We start from the raw sequence: 20,835 nt of genomic DNA on the forward strand, positions 1-20,835 counted from the left end.
AAAACTGAAATGRTATTTAATATTTTCTGAATATTTGAAAATGCCAGAGATTTTCCTTTTCTACATTTTGAAGTCATGCATTTTTATTCCTCCGTGGCCCACCTGCAAAAATGTTGTTTCTACAGTATGTTCTGATTTACTGTCATAAATTAAGAAAAATAGTATTCTTACCTCTCTGGATGTATACTCAGATGACCGAGGCTGTAACTAGCAAAATATTTTTTCCATTGATGGTGCTGCCCTGCGTAGTAAACTCTATGGGCATTTATTTTAGCAGCCTTGGAAAAGCTTTTGAAATGTGATTGAAATATGAGGTTACTAATTAGCTGCCTCAATTTTTTTCTTCCTCCTGATGTTTTCTTTTGATTCACTTTGACTCTGAGGAGTCTGTATTCTCTGTGTATGTTTGTTTTTGTGTTTTGTCTAAAATCCCTAATGATATCTTAAACTGTCCTGTTTATGTTGAAAGAGTTCCCCTCTGTTTACATACATTTTCCTATTAAATGCATGCATCAGGATTTTTCTCATAAGAATAGTTTTAGAGGTATAAACAAAGTATTAGCAGTGTGCATATATATATGCATGTTTATTTTAGCTGTTACGCATTTCACACTTTAAATGAGAATGAGCACAGTTACTGCATCCAAAACCATCCAAATCRTAGTAAGTGTTTAGTACTTGAATATTTATTCACCATGTAATAACCTCACAATTAAATTATTTTATAGAAGTCAGTTAAATAACAGCAGAAGTTTCTGTATTAAGATCCACTTTGCAAGGAAACCAGTGACAAGGAAGAAGTGAAATACACTAATAGATTATATGCTATAGCAATATATTGCCTTTTTTATTGCTTTTCCACAGGCAGCAGATTCATGTATAGTTATTACTAGCTACATTATCTGCTAGTTTTCTATCAAAAAAAGATTCACTCTATTGAATCATTAATCCAATATTTATCATTCTTATTGAAAATCCACTAGTGTTAGCACTGTATAAAATATTGACTTAAATCTACTGGTTTTGCTAAAGATTAAAAACATATTAACCTAAAAAGAACAGTATTTCTTAGGACATCTGAAACTATTCATTGTGGATGTTTAAAATGACAATATTTCTGTGTTGTCTGAGGAATGATTTTTTTTTTTAAATCTTTAACATATAGTAAGTGACCAGTGCCATCCTAATTTGAAGATGCTGAATGTTCATACAACTCACATTTGAAATTTTGATGTGTATTGCATTAGTTACTGAATATCAAGAATAAAATTTTTGCTCATACATAGAGTGTAAAATGGGATCTTTTGTAGCAGCACACGGCCTGTTTAGAATGATATAACAGGCGCTGAATGTTCACATATCAAACAAAATGCCATCTTTCTGTAGAAAAGAGGTGTCAAAAAGTTTCTTTGTACCTTTAACGCATGTGATTATGTAGTACAAAATGCAGAGTTTGTAAAATTTCTTGAATATACAGGCAAAAAATGAATAATTCAAAACAACTCATAAGTTCTACATTCTATTGTATCTTTTATAACGCAGGCAGAAGATAGCATTGTGTTCCCAGTAGAGCTGAATTTGCACAAGTTACACCTCTGAAAATGCCAGATGGTCTATGGTCTACTTTTGAGAGCTGTCACATATGTAAAGATTTGAAAAAAGAAAGACAGCTGAATGAGAGCAGTGGATCATTAAAGAGAGAGTGAGAGTCCCTGGGTATCACTGTGTTTTAAGAAGCATTGTGTCGTTCCCCATATTACACTTTTTTTTTTTTTAAGATATACACAACCTTTAAAAAATAAGGTAAAAATATTTCTGTTTTAAACTGAGCGATTGTGGCTTAATCTTGGAACTGTCAGTTGCTTTTGTTCTTTATGCTAGAATGCGGTCATATGGTTCCTAATTGGTTTCAAGTGTGTTTAAACCATAAGATTCAAGTCTCCCTCGTGCAAAATTATCAATAAAGTTAAAATAAATTTAAATTGAGATAACTAATACATTTGGGGGTTTATTCCATTTTGATTTGACCTGTGTATCACATGTGAATACTCTAAAGCCAGTTGGCTAAAAAGTTATATGTTAATACTAAAAGACTGAAGTAAGAGTGTACTTTGGGAACAGGATTATTAAAAAAATAAAAAGAAACATTAATAAAAATAATTATAAAAGGTAAAATAAATAACCGTTTATTTAGATTCCCCAAGATTTAACCATTCACCTACAATTTGACAGATACAAGCATAATTTTGAAGATTGAAGATTGGATAATTTGTCAAGTTATTGTATTGTAATAAAGCGCCAAACATATACAAACAATTGTAAGCTGCCACCACCAGTTTAGCTGGCTTGAAAAAGGTCATATCTGTCAGTTTTAGAAACTGGATGTCTAGACATACAGAATATTTAGCATAGTCTATTACTCTTATTTATTGAGGAAGGCTAACCCCTCCCAGGTAATTCTAGGTTATTGGTAGAACAGTAATACTCCACAGTTTGGAGTCTTAGGCTGCACACTGTGAGAAAAGCATCCTTGTGTGGAGCACAAAAAGCATTTCTTAAGAATGCAGAATAAAGAAAATAAAGCTGGGGGAGTTACGGATATGAACACTGAATTTTAGGGAGTAAAATTTTTGATTTYTCATGTTGCTAATGATTTTATTTTTGACTGTAATTAATATTTTTGGCTGACCTTGACCATTTTTTAAGTGGAAGAATTACCTTCTGATTAGATATAATAAAATATGCTTTGTACATGAATGGAAAGATGCCTTGTGCAAATGGTTCCTGGTAGTGTACTTTTATTATGCCTGTTCTTTTTTCAGGTAGGAACAAACTTCCCAAAAACTTGTTTCAGGGCTTTTATGGTAGTCTGCAAATGTTAACAGAATATATGATACAAACTGAATTCCAGAGTCAAGTAAATACCTTTGCTTATGTTTCTATTGTAATGTTTGACAAGCACTGATGCCAGATTGAAAGGAGCAGCAGCTTTAATATTGCCATCCAAAACTTTGTGGCAAAACATGGCTAACTGTTAACTAACAGCGGTTATATATCAGGTATCAGGATTGTTTTGTGCTCCTGCTGTGTTGGACTGGAAATTTAAGAGCAGTTACTGCTGGTAGTAGAAAGAAATCATCTTTTTCTTTCCTGCAAAATTGTTAGGGAAGCTAATATCATAAATATTTTACCCAGCCCTTTCCTAAAGCCAACAGAATTTTTTGCTTTTGTAAAGTGGGGACAGTTAGGGTTACTCTGACCTAAATAAGTATGTGGGCAGCCTAGGTGTCATGTTAAAATATTAGCTCCAGTGACTAAGAAAATATAATGGCAAGAAGAATGAACAATTACATTTTTCAGTATCTAAACTCTATTTGGGGCTATCTTAAATGAAAAATCTCTCTCTTGGTCTGTGAATATAACCAGGACTTAGTTGAAGGCTTATTTGAAGTTTAATCTTGACAAGATCATGATAGTTGGGAAGCAATCTGAGGATGGTAGGTACCAGTGTCTTTGATAAAAGGGCAGTGTTGAGGGTTTGTTAGGCAAGTTAAGAACTGAGGACTTTTTTAAAGGACTAGTTGGTCTGAGTGTCCTGGTAGTATTTGTCCAAATGTTTGGTCACCTATAGCTGAAGTGATTAGTGTAGCTCACTCTTTTAAAGGAAATTAACTTCATTTGGTTATCTTGGTTCTAGGATGTAAAGTTGTGATCTATATAGGAAGCTATACTGTGAAATCATCCGAAAACTGATGTGAATCTACTGAAAAGAGAATGAGCTGCAGTTCTGAGCACTGTTTCCCTTTTCTAGAGATGCTGTCTTAGCTCTTGTCAGCTCAGAGTTCAGTAAAATATAGGCTTTTTTCTTGACGTTAAATATATAAATAGTTGTGTACTGGACTCTGTGAAGACCTCTGTAAGTCCAAGCATGATACCATAGTATTTTGATTGGGCTGATACTTTTTGACTACGAAATCTTGTTATATTACTATGTATGTATTTTAATTAGTTTTAGACCTAAGTCTGCATTTGTTTAAAATATGAATCCTAAATTGTAAACCAGTCTTTTTATTACAAAGCGTTACATAAAAAGCTGTGTCTTTTCTTTCGATATAGACTTTAAAATTCATGGAAGGTATATTTCCCATGTTGTTAAAAATACTTTCCTTCATGATATGGTAACACAACAATGAATGATCGAGTTTTGTGCCATCTCATTAGAATGAATTTATAACAAGCACTCTCTGAGTCTTAGTCAGACTACTGCAAATTCCTAGCTTGACAGTTTTTCTATAATTTTTTCCTTGAATTGTTTCAGTTTGTAGTAATTAAAAACCCTGACTGGTCCATTAGGGTCATTTTTCAAATAATGCTTTGGAATTGAGAAATAATGGTAGGGGACTGTGGGTTGCCATAGGTACAGTTGAGTGGTATCTGAACAAATGTTTCTGCTGTTTACTGGATCACGTCCTCCAATTCCTGAAGATTTTGACTGTTTTTTCCTTCCCAGAAGTCCATGATCCTTATGAGTTTAAGGTCAAAATGTCGTTGGCTACCTCAACAGTAATGTTCTTCTCTAACAGCTTGGTCTCACGTGGTCGGTGAGGATACTTTCTGAAGCCTGCAGGTTGGCCTGCCTGCGGTATCACTTCCCTTTCTGCAGCTCTGTTCTGTCACGTTTCCCCCTTCTTCATTTGTGGCACTTTAGCCCAATTTTACCTCAGTTTTATTTCTTTTTCTCCCATTCCTGAGTTTTCTTTTTTCAGGTTGCTTGTCTTACTCTCTCCTTCTAAGTCACGGAGAATTATGAACTGTTTGGTGCCATGTCTAATGAGGATTTCAGGCCTCACATATACATGCGGCACTTTCTGAATATCTAATTATCATTATTTTTAATCCAGAGGTACTTTTTATTTTCTCATTTTGATGGGAAGATGTTAACTTTTCAGTCTATTCTCTGATCCCTGAATAAGAACAGTGAACATTACCTTCCCAGCCTATCCTTAATGTGTTCAGTTATCAGTTTACAATTTAAATTAACCCTTTCTTTTGCTTTCATTTTAAGCACAACCTCAACGTTTGCCTCAGCCGAATACTTCAGCACTGGAAAGGGGTGAGGAAGAAGCTGGCAAAATACAAAATGGTCACGTGGGTCTGAGCAATGGAAGTGGAATTCACAGTGGGGTCAAGCATGTATCAGCAGACAACAGAAAACTTTCAGCTCCTGTTTCAGAAAAAATGCACAGAAAAATTCAGTCCACCCTGTCTGTCAACAGTGACAGYAGCAAGAAGAGTAAAATAAGCTCTGCATTTTCTCAAAAACCAGGTACTTCACCTGAAGGTAAGCAGAAATTCTTGTTAAAGAAAGAAAAAACAAACAGAATAAAGACTAGCCAAACCCCATTCTCACTAATAATTACACAATCAACTGAAAATAATTGAAGGGCATGACTCATGCTCCAGAAGCAAATAGAAATCATTATGATAAAACACAAGTTACTTCCCCAAAGGAAAATATTAAGTATTTGAAGGAAATTGAAGCAGTGGGAGATTTCTTGCTTTCAAACATTTGGTCATCATAGCCTGATAATGTTTTAGTATCTCTAAGTTAGTATCTTAACTATCAGAAACTCTTGTCAACACCATCACAGATATACTAGAAATAATTTTAAAGCACAAGTTCAAAAGATAGTAATTACTTAATTCCACTAATGGCAGTTTCCATGAAGACAGAGTTTACTTTTGAAGATATTCTGTTAGCAGATATTCTGACTAGCCATGATATGATCACTAAATAATGAAATTTGGACTTGTGCTTTAATGATGAATGTGCCTTATGTTATATTTAGACTGTAAATAAACTGCTTGAAAGAGCTTCATACTCCCTACACACAACTTAAATAAGCAAAAGTAAATAATTTTCCTTACATCTTAGCTGTGTGTGTTTTCACTGCTTGTAATTACCATAACGGTCCCAGAGTTCCCGAGCCTGTCCTCAACCCACTGCCTTCCCATTAGCACTAATATCGTTGAAGGCTTTGCTGCTGCCCGTAACAACAAGGGGACARAAGCTCTGTAAGCTTCGTTGGTTTGAGGCAGGCTTTCTTTCAGYATGTGGGGAAGATGTGTAGACGGGACTGGTTAAAAAGCTCTGGGGATGCTGGCAAAGACATAGGTTCTTAGAGAGATGGGAGATGGGAGACTGTTCAGTGAAATGGGGAAGATTCTCAGCCTGGATGAAAGCAAAAGGATCAGAAGGRCTGTATGTAGCACGCCTGAATCAAGCACACAGATGTCAGTCGCGTGACTTCTCTTGACTTGAACTACTTCAGTCAAACCTATTGAGTGAATTTGTATAATAATATCAGGAACAGCTTCACTYGTACTGTGTCGTGTGCTAGTCCTCCTTGCTGAGGTTTATTTTCATATATACCTTCAACAACGCTGTTATTTTTCTACTGTGCTTTTAGTCCTCAAATGTAACATTTCTTTCTAAATTCAGAATTTGCACCTTGCTATATCCTCATATCTCTTTCTATTATGTGATAATAYTCTATTATCCACTTTAGCCGCAACCCTGATACTTTTCTTAGTTCCTTTGTGCAATATTGAAAAGTTACTAATCAAGAGAACTGGAGCTGCTTACATAGCTGATATAAAGTGTAGGCCCCTGAATTCAAGAATTCACACACTGAMAAAGAAATTCCGGAGATAGTACATGTCCTGTTCATGCCTCAATCAATTTTAATTGATTTAGGGTTTACCAASCTTTCCTTTTTCTTCTAAAACTATATCAGAATAAGTTCAGTCAGGTTTTTTATCACATTGGCAATAATCTTATTGAATGATTGAATTACTGAAGAAAAAGATACCTTCAGATTTAGCTGTAAATTCTCATCTCATATTTTAGTATCCAACACATGATTGTGTTAGTTGCATAAAATTGCAAATTGCTTATTTTCTATATACAGTCAGTACTGTGAATATTTTTAAAGATATAACTGATTACAATATAGATAACTACATTATGTTTTCAAGCTACCTCATGCACATACTTTCAAAGTACAGAAATATAGGGTAATCCTTACTATCACATGTAGTCTCTTGACTCATCTAGTACCTAAGGTTAAATATATTCAACTTTATTCAACTAATCTTTTAATATTCCTCTTTTGAATGTGGGAACTTAAATATGTGTTCTGAATAGCATAGCCAATGCTGCTAATAYCTGCTCCTTTAAGTTTTTTGTTACCAGTCTGAGTGAAGCACAAATTTTATTGTGCCATGATTAAAGTGCATTCAGGGTACAAAGGTTGCCTACAAAAGAATATTTATTTTTTWAAAAAATTCCTTTTACCAATTTATATTTGTTTTACAGTTCTCTGGAAGACTTTTATATTTGGGTTCATACATCTGCACGAACAAACCTGACAGCTTCCTCAGCTTGTYAGTAATTCACTCTGTGGGCTGCATGGGGAAACTGTAGGCATTAGGAGTATTTGTATCAAGCTGTTACCTTGCACAAAACATCAATATATACTTGATCTGTTCTGTTATTTCTGATTTGTTTGATAAGATGCATGATAAGATGCATGTATGATAAGAYGAGAAGAGACCTTAGCAATGGTCAGTTGACATATATAAAATAACAGAGAGAACATATCATTATTTAAAGAAAGATAATTTATCCATCATTTAAAAATGTTTATATACTTAAGCAAATGTTAACCCCTTATGACCACTGTAAGATTACACTTAGAAAAACTTACTATAATTAGATTATTTATTCAAAGATTTCAGTTCCATTTAAACTAATAGATTACCTTCCTGAATACATCTAACTATACAAAACCTTAAGATGACACTAGTAAGTTCTGCAACTGAGGATTGTACAGACATCCATGCAAAATATTGTACACAAATTATTTTGAACTGAGCCTCTACAGCATTTTTATGTTATGGTTCATATCTTTCTGGGCATAGAGATATTTTTGTGAACAGTTCTCTCTTACTTTGGATCAAATAACATTTTTGTGGAAACTGTTGGAAAGGTTTACAGAAGGATGAAGGGGACTGTTTGCAATTAGTTACAAATATTGTAACTGCCTTTGCTTTAACTTGTGTTAACCTCACAAGCCATTGGTTACTGCTGAATTTTATCTGAAGGTGTCTGCCTTTATGCACACCCATCTAAGATAGTAATATGATTTGTATGTTAATTTGTATGTAAATTATACAGAGGGAGACAAATTAAATTAATTTTTTTACTGTGAATATTGAATAATCTCCTGAAGTTAACTCAGCTACTTTAATTCGTTGTAGAGTGCAGATAATTTCAGGAGAAAGAAAGATATATAAACTTGCATGCTTTCAGATGTTCCAATTCACTATAATGCAAAAATTTTGTCATCTCTTGTAGATTACTTTGGAATTTATATTATAGTTCACAGCTTTTTTTGTCTGCTCTGTCTTCCACCTTGAGTGCTGCTGCTGTATTGCTGGTCAAGAGAAAAACTTTCTTTTTTGTAAGTGAAGCAAAGTGGCCAGAGAAAAGAAAATGAGTATTTTCTCAGAAGTGCTTCTTTCCAGGACTTAAAAGTCTGTATTTCAGAATAGTATAGTTATTTAGCCTGCAAAGAAGGATGTCTTATGAATAAAAAGGACATTAGAATGGGTGTGTATGATGCAGAAATGAGAGTATCTGAGAACAAACAGGGCTTCAGAACAGATAGCCAGGGAAAAAAAGTGGAAGTAGTTGCAAGAATAAAGTCAGGAATATCAAAATAGAATTGGTGATGCAGAGAAACTTAGAAAGAAATAAGTAAGAAGCCCAGAGTGTTTCTGTAGTGAAGGAAAATATACATGTGAGCTTTAGTATGATAATTCAAATAAGGCACAGGCTGGGAGGAACACAAAGGTAAATTGTGTGTGTGGTAGTTTTCTGACAATAGATATCTTGTTATAACACTATTCTGAAGATTCTTTTTTACTTTTACTGCTTTTACAGCAGTGAAGTGAGATACTTGGTTATCAAGCTGAATTTAGACCATAGGAAAGAGAGAATATTTTCTCCAGGTTCTTCCTCCTTCCCCAAAACTTCATTTTTCTTGTTTCTTCTTAAAAGACAAGATGTGAGTGTTTTTGCAGCACCACACCTATTTGTAATGCTAAGTCAGTCAATCTGGTCATGTCTGGTTTGGTCTAGAAMGTAGTATCTATTGACAGAACGGAAAACCTGTCAGTGTTTTGAAACAGGGTAGAGTCAAGAAAGATCCAAGCTATGCATAAGAGCATATGGGCATTTATTTAAAAGTTAGCAAATGCTGCATGCTGCTTCATGTAGTGCAGACTTGCACATATTATTCAATGTTGTTTTACCTAGGAGAGCACATGTTTTCATGAAGGAGGTCAGAACTGCTGCTGTTGTTTTTAGAGTACTAGACAGCCCTTATGCAACTATCAAAAAAAACAAAAAAGGGAAAAAAAGAACCACCCCCAAGAAGTTCACAGCTTATTTACTTATTGCTAAAGCTCCAAATTCCATTTGTGCTGTAGATCATACCTTGGGAGCTTTAGGAGTTGGGATTGTGCTGAAAGTGCTTAAAATGCACCAAACATTTTGGTAGTAGCAATAGTAGAGAACATTTAAAATCTGCCTTCTTAAATGATCACGTATGCTATGGAGCCATGTCAGAATTCCAGAAATATGCTGTTTAGAAACACTTTCACATCCCGTGAGGCTTAGGAGATTGTAAGTCCACTCACTAGTTGTGTTCTTCCTCTCTATCCATTATTAATCCATATTTCCCCTGAAGAAAACTTATTCTACTCTATGTCTTATCATAAAAACAAAAAMATTATGAAATAGTAACACTTTGTTCTTAAAAACTCATTTTAAATACTGTCAGTGTAGATTTTTTTTTAATTCAAAAATATTAATAAGATTTAAAGTGATTTATGTCAGAGATAGGTCGCAGGAAGTGTAACCAAGCTAGGAGGAGGAGTGAGGTAGAGGAAGAAACCCTGCAGTATGTGGGCGAGTGACAGAGGCAAGGAAGGCCCGTTGACAGGTTAAGTCACTACTGGTGCTTTTACAAGAGCAGGGTCTTAAGCATGTTTTTGACCTTCTGGATTGTGCAGCCTGTGCTACTAAACTTAGAGATGCAGTGCACAAGTTTCATCCCATGTGCATTTTTGAAAATCAGGTGTGTAAATATTTCAAGGCTCATTTGAATCAAACTTTTTTGTTTATTACTACTACTACTTTTTTTTTTGGGATATAAAGAACTTCATTATCTTGTTCCAGATGTTGAATCCAAGCATAGAAGTGGTAGACAGCTATTTGGCTCATGCTGCTGGCTACATTAATCTGTTAGAGTATCCAAAGTGATACTGGTATCTTAACTGAAGTGAAAACAAGTCCATCAACCTTTGTGTTGAGCCAAGGTCTTAAGAAGCAATATGTGCACATATATATGAAAAGTAGAGAGGATTTCTCTTAACAGTATAACTGACCTCTACTTGAAGTACCAAAGAGTCTTACTGGGATTTACATTATTTTATATATACTGAAAAATTTCAGTTTTCAGTCAGCTTTTACTTTACATTTGGGTATGCAGTGGTGAGCAATAGGAATTGTAAAGAAGCCTTAGGTATTTTGAATTGGCATTTTTCTTACTATTTCTATAGGTTTAAAAGAGGATGATTTTCTCCTCAGGTTATATCTGTATTAAGAGTTTAGAATACAGGGGCTGCTGAAAATTTCCTTTCGTCTTACAGTGTAATTTGCCTGTACAGACATCCTTTTAATTTTCTTCATCGAGAGAAATGATGCTTTTGAATTTTAAAATGTTTAAATATCRTGTATCTTATGATTTGTAAATCTGTTTTCCCCCGTGTAAATGTAGTCTTGTTACTTAGGGGCTACAGCACACGCGACGTGCCGGTTTGTTTGTTCTAGATTTCGTATTTCTGCTCCTGAATTCTTCTAGGCGTTGTGGCTTTTCTACAGGGGTCGGGCAGCAGAGAGGCTGCGCACAAATTACTTATTACAGGAAACTGTGCAGGGGCTGCYGGCGCGCTGCAGCTCTGTAGCTTTGCACCACGCCTCTATTCAATGTCTACTTTTTAGAAACTTCTGCTCAGCTGGCTTCTTCAGCTCGTGCCCTGTTTGTCATGAGCGGCGTCTCCGGCCGGCTCYCGCTGTCTGCAGGGGTCCTGCGGTGCCTGCCGAGACTTCTGTTCATCGCTCTGCGTGGGCCGGGAGTAAACCCCCGCTGCGGACCTCGGCTGCCACTTTGATTGCGGTTTTGCCCTTTTTGATTCTTGCTGCGAGACAGCAGAGTGCCTGGAGATTTGTTTGGAGTTGTCTGAACTCTGTGAATATAGTTAGTAAAAAGCTGACCAAGGTCAGCGTTCTTTAAGTGAGCTTATTTACCATTATAGACATGAAAACCTTTTATCATATGTGACCTCCCTGCCTGGCATGAAAGCTTATTGGGTCAGTTTGTGACAGGTTAGTGTCAAATATTACAAAAGCAGCGCAGATCAGCCTGCATGTGTGTTTTCTGTACATTTTTCAGTTTAACTTTTGCTGATCTTGTACAGTTTAGATGGTCAGATGATAGGTCTCTTAAAATCYGTTTCATAAGTAGAGCTTTATGTTCTTGCAAAAATGAAGGGGAGGYGATAAAAAGGAAGTTGAACTAAAAGAAATACATATTTCATGATTTAAAAGCAATTAGACTTGAGAGTAATACCTGTGTGAAAATTATTATATTAGTATTAGAAATCCTGAGGAAGTACAGATGTTTCAAGACATTTCCATGTATAAAAATTAAATTCATGTTGTTTGGTTGTTATATTCATTTCCTTTAATGAGCATTGCTGTTAGAATGACAGTGGATAAATACTTTCAAGGGATTTTAAGCTGCTTCTTGGGTTGTCTGAGGTATCATTTATAACCCAGTTAAAGTAGATGTTATATGTGCCTTTTACACTTTTTGATTAAATCAGCACAAAGTAGCTGAATGTGCACACRTGATCTAAGCAGTAAAACATTGATGCATTTTTTGGGTTCCTGTTTGTCTTGGCATTGTCTAACAGTTTTCAGAAAATTCCCTAACATATCTTTAACTTTTGGGCAAGTTCCAAAGGACTAAGGAAACAGCTTTACTTATACTGGTATTTAAAAATGCTGAACAGGATGACTCTTTTAACTTCAGGGTGGCAAGTCCAACTTTCATCCCAGGCAAAACAAAAGGATAATTGAAGATGAACTTGCATATCTGAAAACTTACCTCTTTTTTTCTCCAGCTGTAAGCTGAAATCACAAATGCARTTGAAATCACAAATGCAAGTGCAGGCACACACTTTTGTTTTATGTATACAAAATAACTCTCTGTAAAGTTTAACTGGCCATATTTACATTTTTGTACTGAAAGTATTGAAAAGCAATGGAAATTTGAGACTGTATGGTGTAGTGTGGAAGTCCTGAGGAAAGGAACTGCAAAGATGAAGGTTTATCTTCCTTAATGGTAGGTTTCTGTAATGAGAAATGGGATGATTTCTTCTCTTTATGTGAAAATACTCAAGTGAAAATTTAAACATCAAAAAACTGGGAAGATAACTATTTATCCAGTGTAATGCATCATGAATATCAAGGCAGACAGAGTTCTGCTCTTGGTAAAGGAACACTCCCAATCCTTAATTGCATTAGTATATCAAATAGAAAATGAAGAACTGTTGCTGTAGTTCTCTTCAGATGCCTTAGTGTATTTAGGAAACCTTTAATTCRGACCAAAAAAGATAGAAGGAAAGAAATAGATACTTTTAATATAAATACAGGTTCTAAGCTGCAACTGACACTGTAGCCTTTTTTTGGTGAAATGATGTACAGTGTCTTCAGTTTCAAAAAAATTGTCTAAGAAATTAAGATCACTGAATTTACTTTTTTTACATATCTATCCCAAATATATAAATTAAGTTTACTTCTAGTAGGATTAATGTGTTCTACTACTCACTCACCTGCAAAGTCTGTTAGGATTTTAATGTAGTARGGTCAAAGATTGTTTTCAGTGGAGTTAACGTCCAATGTTTGCAATTTTTTAGGTATAGTCCTTATTTTTAACATACTGTTTTGAAAAATCAAATAATCAGTAATTTAAAATTTCTCTTTGATCTTGGAACTAGTGAAGTATTATTAGGAAGAAGAGTTTTTTTTAGTAATCTCTAACATAGTACTGAAAAACCTGATATTATCTTGTTTGGAGTCAGTTTTATGTAGTAACTTCTCCATGACTGGATTTTACTGAACATGAGATCCTAAAACAGCAACCAGAGGAAGTCCTTCTTAGCTCTATAAATTTAACCTCAGAACTGAAGTTTAGGGTATGAATATAGGTGCCAGAGAAGAATATATGAGTTTTCTTTAGCATGTTGGTTTGCTATAAGACCTTCTTACTGCCATTACAGAAACCACTTTAGGTATCTTTTACTTTTTTCCTTATAATTATATCTGTAGATAAGAAGTTAAGAAACAGGAATAATACATGGAAGAAATTATTCTTCTACCCATTTATTTTGTCCAGTATGTATTACAAATCTTCAGAGTCATGGTTCTGAATTCAGCAGGTTAGGAAGGGCTAAGTAACAGCATGCTGTCTATGCATTGAACAATTTCTGCCTGGCTAACTATTAAAAGCCATTAACGTGAAAGAAATAAAAGCATGATTATTTCAGATATGTCCTTGAATTATGGATCAGAGTTTATGTTCATTGTACAAATGATTAATTGAAAGAATGAAGAGAGCAGTAAAGGGTATCTCAAGTTTATGTTAAGCGTTTATGCACGTTAAGTAAAATACATGGGGAAAAATGTTATATAAAGATTTTCTGAGTGGAAAATGAGTTTTGCAATCCAAATGGAAGCAAATCAGAATAAACAGTAAGTAATAAATCCTTTCAGTATTTCTGTCAGTAAAAAGAGATGGAAAGAAAAAACCTCCAAGTATCAACTTAGTGTAAAGACTTGTAGATTTGGGGAAAAAGTTTTTGTGGGACCAAAAAATACTTTCTGAGTGCAATCTCTTGTTTAATCTGTAAATAGTGTCCCTTGCCCATCAATATGTATATAGTTATAGTTTCTGTGAGTGTTTATTTCGCTTTCCTGTAATTTTACATATCCCTGCACAGGGCAAGGCAAGGGAAGGCAGGCAGGATTTTCTTATTTTCACTACTGATAGTCATTCTTTTTAATGATGATTTTATGATGTTTATGATGTTTTATGATGATGATAAATTTTAAGAAGACATTCATAGAACAAAACTTGTTTACATTATTTATTTGTTCATTTGTTTTTTAGCATCTTTCAGTAACTTCTTTTAAAGATACAAAACAGTAAAATACTCAATTTCTGAAATATGAAGGCTTCTTAGATACAACTATTAGCTTCTTTATCTTTTTCCTTCATATTAAAAGAAAATCTGAAAGGAGATTGTGCCTGAACAGATTTAACACCATCTCCATGACAACCAGCTAATTAATTGCTATTGGTCTGGCTYTGGTCCTCTTCAGTGAACTGATACTCCCTAGCTTTATTTCGCATATCTTCTGGGCTTTCGGTGAAGGTCATTTATATAGCTACAGTTCTTGTTCAGAAAAAGCCGTCTTTTAACATAGGCAACTACTTTCTTTAAAAGCAGCTCAACCGTATCTGTGTTTTAATCCCACAGTTTTGGACAGCTTCCTGTCCATAGCTACAGAGTTTCTGACGCTTATTTCTTCTTGGTTTTCCTGTTGTTCCCATTTTTTTTCCTTTTGGGCCTATGTGTTCATTATGTATATGATGACTGTGACCACATTGCAGTACAGGTATTCCCAGGCTGTGTCTGACTCTAACTGACATGGTAACTAGGAGAAATCAGTCTGCAGCATTATGGAGTTTGGTATGGGCTAAGAGCTCAAGTAGTTACTTTGCTTCCTGGGACGGATTTCCCAAGCAGTGTTGAACCATGTGCTTCTATCACTACCATGCTTGCTAGTGTCAACTCTAAAGCTACCCTAGCAGGTAGCCAGTTTCTACAGTGCTAGATGTACTTTGAATCAACCAAGATATTTGCCAAGCTTACTCCATCAGTATTAGTATAATAGAAACGTTTAGAAGATGTGGTTGTTATATTACTATTGCAAATAATTGCAGGCTTTCCTCTACAGTAACGGGCTGTGAATTGTACTGGGTCAGGTGAAAAGTCCATATAGCTCAATATCCTGCCTCATAGTGGCCTCTCATAGCAGGTACTTAAGACAAAGTGTAGGGTCAGGGTATGTGAGGAGGCAGAGTAACATCCCAGAACCCCATTCTGAGGAATGTTTGCCCCAGATGATGGTCTYAACCTGCAATGGGTTGTGCTAAAGGAATTCAAGTCTTGCAAGCAGTATAAACAAGAATGAAAGCTGAGGCTAAGAGCGAGCTGTATTCTCTAGCCTGAAGATTTCTTGTATTTTTAAGTTTTCCTTTTCTTTCTGGATTATTGTAGTAGTGAACATAGTATATGTTCTCACAAATTAAGTGTGCTTTATGTGTATTATATGCTTACTATGTGTGGACACTGAAAGCAGTTGAATATATCCTTCACTCCGGCAATTTTCTTTTCATTGGTCCGTGTTTAGTTCTGGAGTTTTTTCTCCTAACATGTCTTGTGGACATATTAATTGTTTGAAGTTACTCAATATATTTATTGTTTGGGTACCATAGTTTTTGTTGACAGTGTGTAGAATACTTCCTCAATTCCTTAATATAGTTTAGTAGTACTTACGATAGATGGAATCAGGTGTAGGTATAAACTCTACTGAAGCTTGACGTAATGCATAAAAAAGATTACCAAGGTATTTGTGTGGAAAAGCAAAAGAAAAATACATATTTCAACTAAATATTTCATATATTGTTGAAAGTACAGAAATACATATAACATGCTGTTAATGTTTTAACATAGTGTTTTTAAAGTGTACATAATACTGTAAAGAAAGCAAAAATGTTATGTTGCAGTAACTCCCTTGTTTTTCTTCATAACCATGAAGGCAGAAAAACATTTTTGAAAAGACAAGATGCACTGGGAGAGGCTGGAAGTCGTTTTAGCTATTTTTGTTCRTAAGCTAGAACTATGTTTCTCTTACGGGCCTGCTAGAGGGGGTTACAACTGAAGATAATAATTTTGATATTATACTTAATAAATTATAGATTGGAGAAGTAGATCTAAGTGGACATGAAGTATTTGGGAGTTACAGGAAGTCAAGAGTGATGAAAGGAAACGCGTACCAAAGATGATACTGAGCTTGAGACAAGTTAGGCTGAATTTTATTCCATTAGCGAACTTGAGGTTGAGAAATACGTTGTTTACGGAGTCACATAATGTCAACTTGGGATCACTGTTTTTCATGTGCTACTTATGTGGCATTGTGATGCATTTTTATTTAGAATGACATAATAATATTTTTTTCTTTATTTTTCTCTTTCCTTTTTCTTCTTTATTAATATGTGAAATTCTACTGATACGGTACGTGTGAAGATTGCTGTGTTCACTGTATCCTGGCTTGCTTGTTCTGTGAATTTCTCACCCTCTGTAATATTGTTCTGGGACAAGCATCCTGTGGCATCTGCACGTCGGAGGCCTGCTGCTGTTGCTGCGGGGATGAGATGGGGGAAGACTGTAACTGCCCCTGTGATATGGACTGTGGCATAATGGACGCATGTTGTGAATCTTCAGATTGCTTGGAGATCTGCATGGAATGCTGTGGGATTTGCTTCCCATCATGAAATATTTATCTCTYTTTATTTTATTCTCTTAAAAACTGGAGAGCTTTTCTTTAAGTGCATTTGAAGAAAGACAAGGTAAGATTCTCACACAACCAACTGGTATTGCACTGTTAATTCCTATATATAATTTTTTAAAAAGCAATCCATGAATCTTGTATTCTAACACAAATTGTATAGTTTTGTATGTGAAACTCAAGCTACATTCCAGCTCTTTTTGGCTTTGCGAATGGGAGAATTTACTGGAACTGAATTATAGGCCTGATACTGCAGGTTGTACGAGGGCAAAATTGTCATTTGAATTTAGTGACAGGTTTTGGTCAGAGAAAAGACTGCAAGGCGAAGCCTTAAGAATTTGCCTTTAACTACTTCAGTGCTTAAATGCTCGAATGCCTCCATGCGTAACATACTCTTAGAGGAGTTCTTAAAAGCAAAATGTCTTTATTTCAATCTCTGTGGGTTGAAAGTAACCTTGTTCTTTAATTGTAAAAAGTCTGCAGCAGGAATCTACAATTTGTTTTGCTACAGAGGTCGCATCAGAAATATTTCTTTTGTTTCACATTTCCCGTAGGTTTGAGAGGGATTCCTGATATTTTCCATAGTTAATATGGATAATAGGTGAAGATTTGGGTAATTAAAGTCAATCTGAGTTTTGCCATCTCTTACAGTACCAAGATTTCATTGAGATAAGACAGAACAGAGAACTTACATTTTGCTTCAGTATTACTTGAAATGTTTGTTTTTAGAAAGAGACTTTGGAAATCTGGGTGGACATAAAATATATCTTGATGTTTGGACTAAAAAACTCTTCAAAATTTGTCTATGAAAGGGAAATTGTCAAAAATTAAATCAAAACTCTAAAGCTATATATTAGTGGCCCTGTCAATTTTTGTGGCTTTACAGCCAGTATCACCTAACTTAATATTTTGTTATTCACTATGGAAAAAAGACCCATAGAGGATGGTAGAAATTAAACAGGATATAACAACCAAAATAAGTTGACTAATTAAGGAATTCTGTCTTCAGATGGAAAAAGTAAATGTAAAAATGTTTATTCTCAAACATTTAATAATTTTTAAAATAACTACTTGAAAAAGGTTATTTTAAAATGTTTGATATCCTTTTAAAATAGAAGTAATATGGTAATATGTTAAAAGTATATATTTAGGATTCAGTGGGCAATTTTTTACTTATGATACCATTGCAGATTTTCTTAGAAAATAYCTTTTTTGTCATTGTAATTGTGAGATGAATCTGGTCCAACACACAAAGAGATTCATGGCRTTCCCAGATTTAGGGAAAAATGGCACCCTTTTTGTTTACCATTTGCTAGTCTGTAGCTCATTAACTTTTCTCTGTAAACCACCTGCATGTTCTTGATCTCACATATGTAAACTTTGCTATCTACAATCCAGATTTCCCATTTATAGATTACTGTATCTAGTAAATGTGGGCCTTGCTACAAGAGTCATGATAGCTGATACTATATCCCTGTTAAGTGAAATGACCATAAATGTCTCTTTCCACTGTAGTGAATTCAGTTTATATAAATGTGACAATCTAAAGATCACAGGAATGTGAAGCTAACTCAGCATAGTGTCTATTATTAACCAAAGGCTTCTTCCTATGAACACTGACTAGTAGTGCTAACTACTGCAAGTTACCACTGACAGTAAAATAGCTGTATCCTCAACTATGCTAGGGAGCTGGGAGGTGGTACATTTTGCATTAGCATCTGCAATATTGTGGTATACTCTAATGCAATGCAGGTTTACTCAGAGGGCATCTTATCTGTTTTTTGATAGTTACTACAAGACGTGATTCTTATCTTTTTTTTTTTCTTATTTACTGGGCCAGATTTGGATCTCTCAGTTGCATAAACYAAGTGCATTTCTATTAATGTCAGTATTTTCCGTTGGTTAAGCTTGAGATAGAGAGCACAAAGATATTATGGTAATAGGCACACTAATAAGGAATGATATAGTTAAACTGATACATTCACTGAGCTCAGAATCAGGCCCATGGGGCTCAATTATGACTCCTAAAAGTCTGAACCACACTGGGAAGGGGGACGAGTGCATTGGTTGAGTGGCAGTGCCTGGAGGCATTTTGCCTTTGTCAGGCATAATGCCTCTGGGGAAATTGGGGGCATCAGAGTGAGCACTGGGACTTGATGCACCTTGGAGGAAGTGTAGACAGTGCTTTGCCCAGTGTAGGTCTATGGATGGCACAGTGGTGGTGAGGACACACTCTCCGGGGTTAGGTAGTCCTGTTAGTTCTCTGTCCTGGTGTCCCTCTTGCCACAGAGATGACTTACGGCTGCATCTTGTTCCAACTGTGCTGTTGGAGGCAGAGCAAAGGACTTCCTGTCTCCTGTCCTTCTAGGACATCTGTGCCTGAGCAGTTCCAGTTTTGTGTTTGGAAAACTGCACATCTGTATTTCAAGCTTTTAGTGAATACTGAATGCTAATAAAAAAGAAAACACCAATCTTGGCAATCCTTTTCTTCGCAAAAGTTTGTCAATACAGTTTAGTATACACAAACCATTATTGTATCTACTTACAGGAACCCAGATTTATTTTGGATTRAAATTATGAAAACCAGGGAAATGTATTTACTAGTAAACATTTCTTTTCAGTACTGTTAAACTGAATATAAGAAGAGCTCTGTTTCTGCATATATACATATGTACACAGACTCTCTCTCTCTCTCTCTTTCTCTCACACACATACATACACAGAGGTGTATYATTTCTTTTCCCACTTCATTTGTGAGATACTAGGAAGTGAAAATACTATGTTTATTAACCCTTATAKTGATTAAGAGTATCAGATTATTACAGACTTAATTAAAAATAAAATGTTAATTGTGTGATTTGTTTGACAGTTAAATATAATCTGCTACTATTCGTTAYAGAAATATTAGCACTTTTGAAAAATATATCTTTGTAGCAGAGACTATTAGTATATAGATTGAGTTCCTTTCTATATTTATATTCATAAATTCTGTTTTGTAATGTTCACTCTATAGCCAATCTTATAAGCACCTTGTGTAATTAAAATGAGTAGAATTAGAAAGAGACAAATGTGAAAATCTACTTTAAATAAAATTAAAAATGAAAACTTGTCTATTTTATAAAAGTTCTTGTGAACTTGTACAAAGTTTCAGTATATAGTTCCGCAAACTGACTTACTAAAAAATGATAACTTGCTGTTTGTATTTTGTATCAACTAGAAGTGCTATTCTCAAACACTATTTTGAAATAAAGATCTTTATTTTGAAACTTTGGTATTTCTTCTTGTAGTCTTGCCCTGCTACTGTTTTGATTGATGATTTTGTGTCATTTGTGATTTTTCTGTTATAAAATTTATTGAAGGCTCCGGCCTTTGGGTGATAAGCACGGAGAGGATGAGACAATATAGATGAGCTGTCTTTTGGGTGGAGCTATAGCACCTCAGGCATTGAAAGCTGTGATAGCACGAATCTCCAGCATGTGGACCAAAGTAATAAGTTCGTTATTAACAGAGAAGGTTCATTCCTTAGTGTAGTTCTGTTATTTAAGGGGAATTCCAGTAACGATAAATTTTGCTCAAAGTGAAAGTTACTTTAATACATCTACTGCAGTGGGCTTCAATTACCAAAAAAAAAAAAAAAAAAAAAAAAAAAAAAAGAACATAGAGTGTAGATAGTTTATAGTATTTCAATAGATAAAGGTGTAATGGATTTTAATAAAACTGAAAGCTTATAAACAGTACCATTATTTTAAATTAAGGTATACTTTTTAAGTCTGTTTAAATAAAGATGCAGTACATCATTCATCTGTGATTTAAGCAGAGATTTTTTTCATGTTGGTTTAAGCTGAGTATCTAAAACAATAAGCTTGTATCTAAAACTGAAGGAACTGTGTGTTTACTGGTTTTTGCACTGCTTTTCCTCCATCTGTTTAAAAACTGCTAAGTATTTTACCATGCCTGTGTGTATATATATGCCCTTGGAGGATCTAAAATAATTCTGATAACTGAGA

The 20,835-nt window shown here is 34.8% G+C and overlaps 1 protein-coding gene across 2 annotated transcripts in view; it reads left to right on the forward strand.

Moving 5' to 3' along the window:
- Positions 1-20,094, forward strand: part of MDFIC (MyoD family inhibitor domain containing) — a 51,701-nt gene extending 31,607 nt beyond the window's left edge. For both annotated transcript variants that reach the window (XM_085318501.1, XM_085318502.1), the window contains exons 4-5: positions 5,066-5,341; positions 16,567-20,094. In XM_085318501.1, the coding sequence (XP_085174627.1) occupies positions 5,066-5,341; positions 16,567-16,814 (524 nt within the window). In that variant the 3' untranslated portion in view covers positions 16,815-20,094. The remainder of the gene's footprint in view (positions 1-5,065; positions 5,342-16,566) is intronic.
- Positions 20,095-20,835: the final 741 nt, after the last annotated feature.

The sequence above is a fragment of the Rhea americana genome, unplaced genomic scaffold (genome assembly GCF_003343005.1).
Source record: "Rhea americana isolate MKP2758 unplaced genomic scaffold, rheAme1 scaffold_54, whole genome shotgun sequence".
Classification (NCBI taxonomy): Eukaryota; Metazoa; Chordata; class Aves; order Rheiformes; family Rheidae; genus Rhea; species Rhea americana.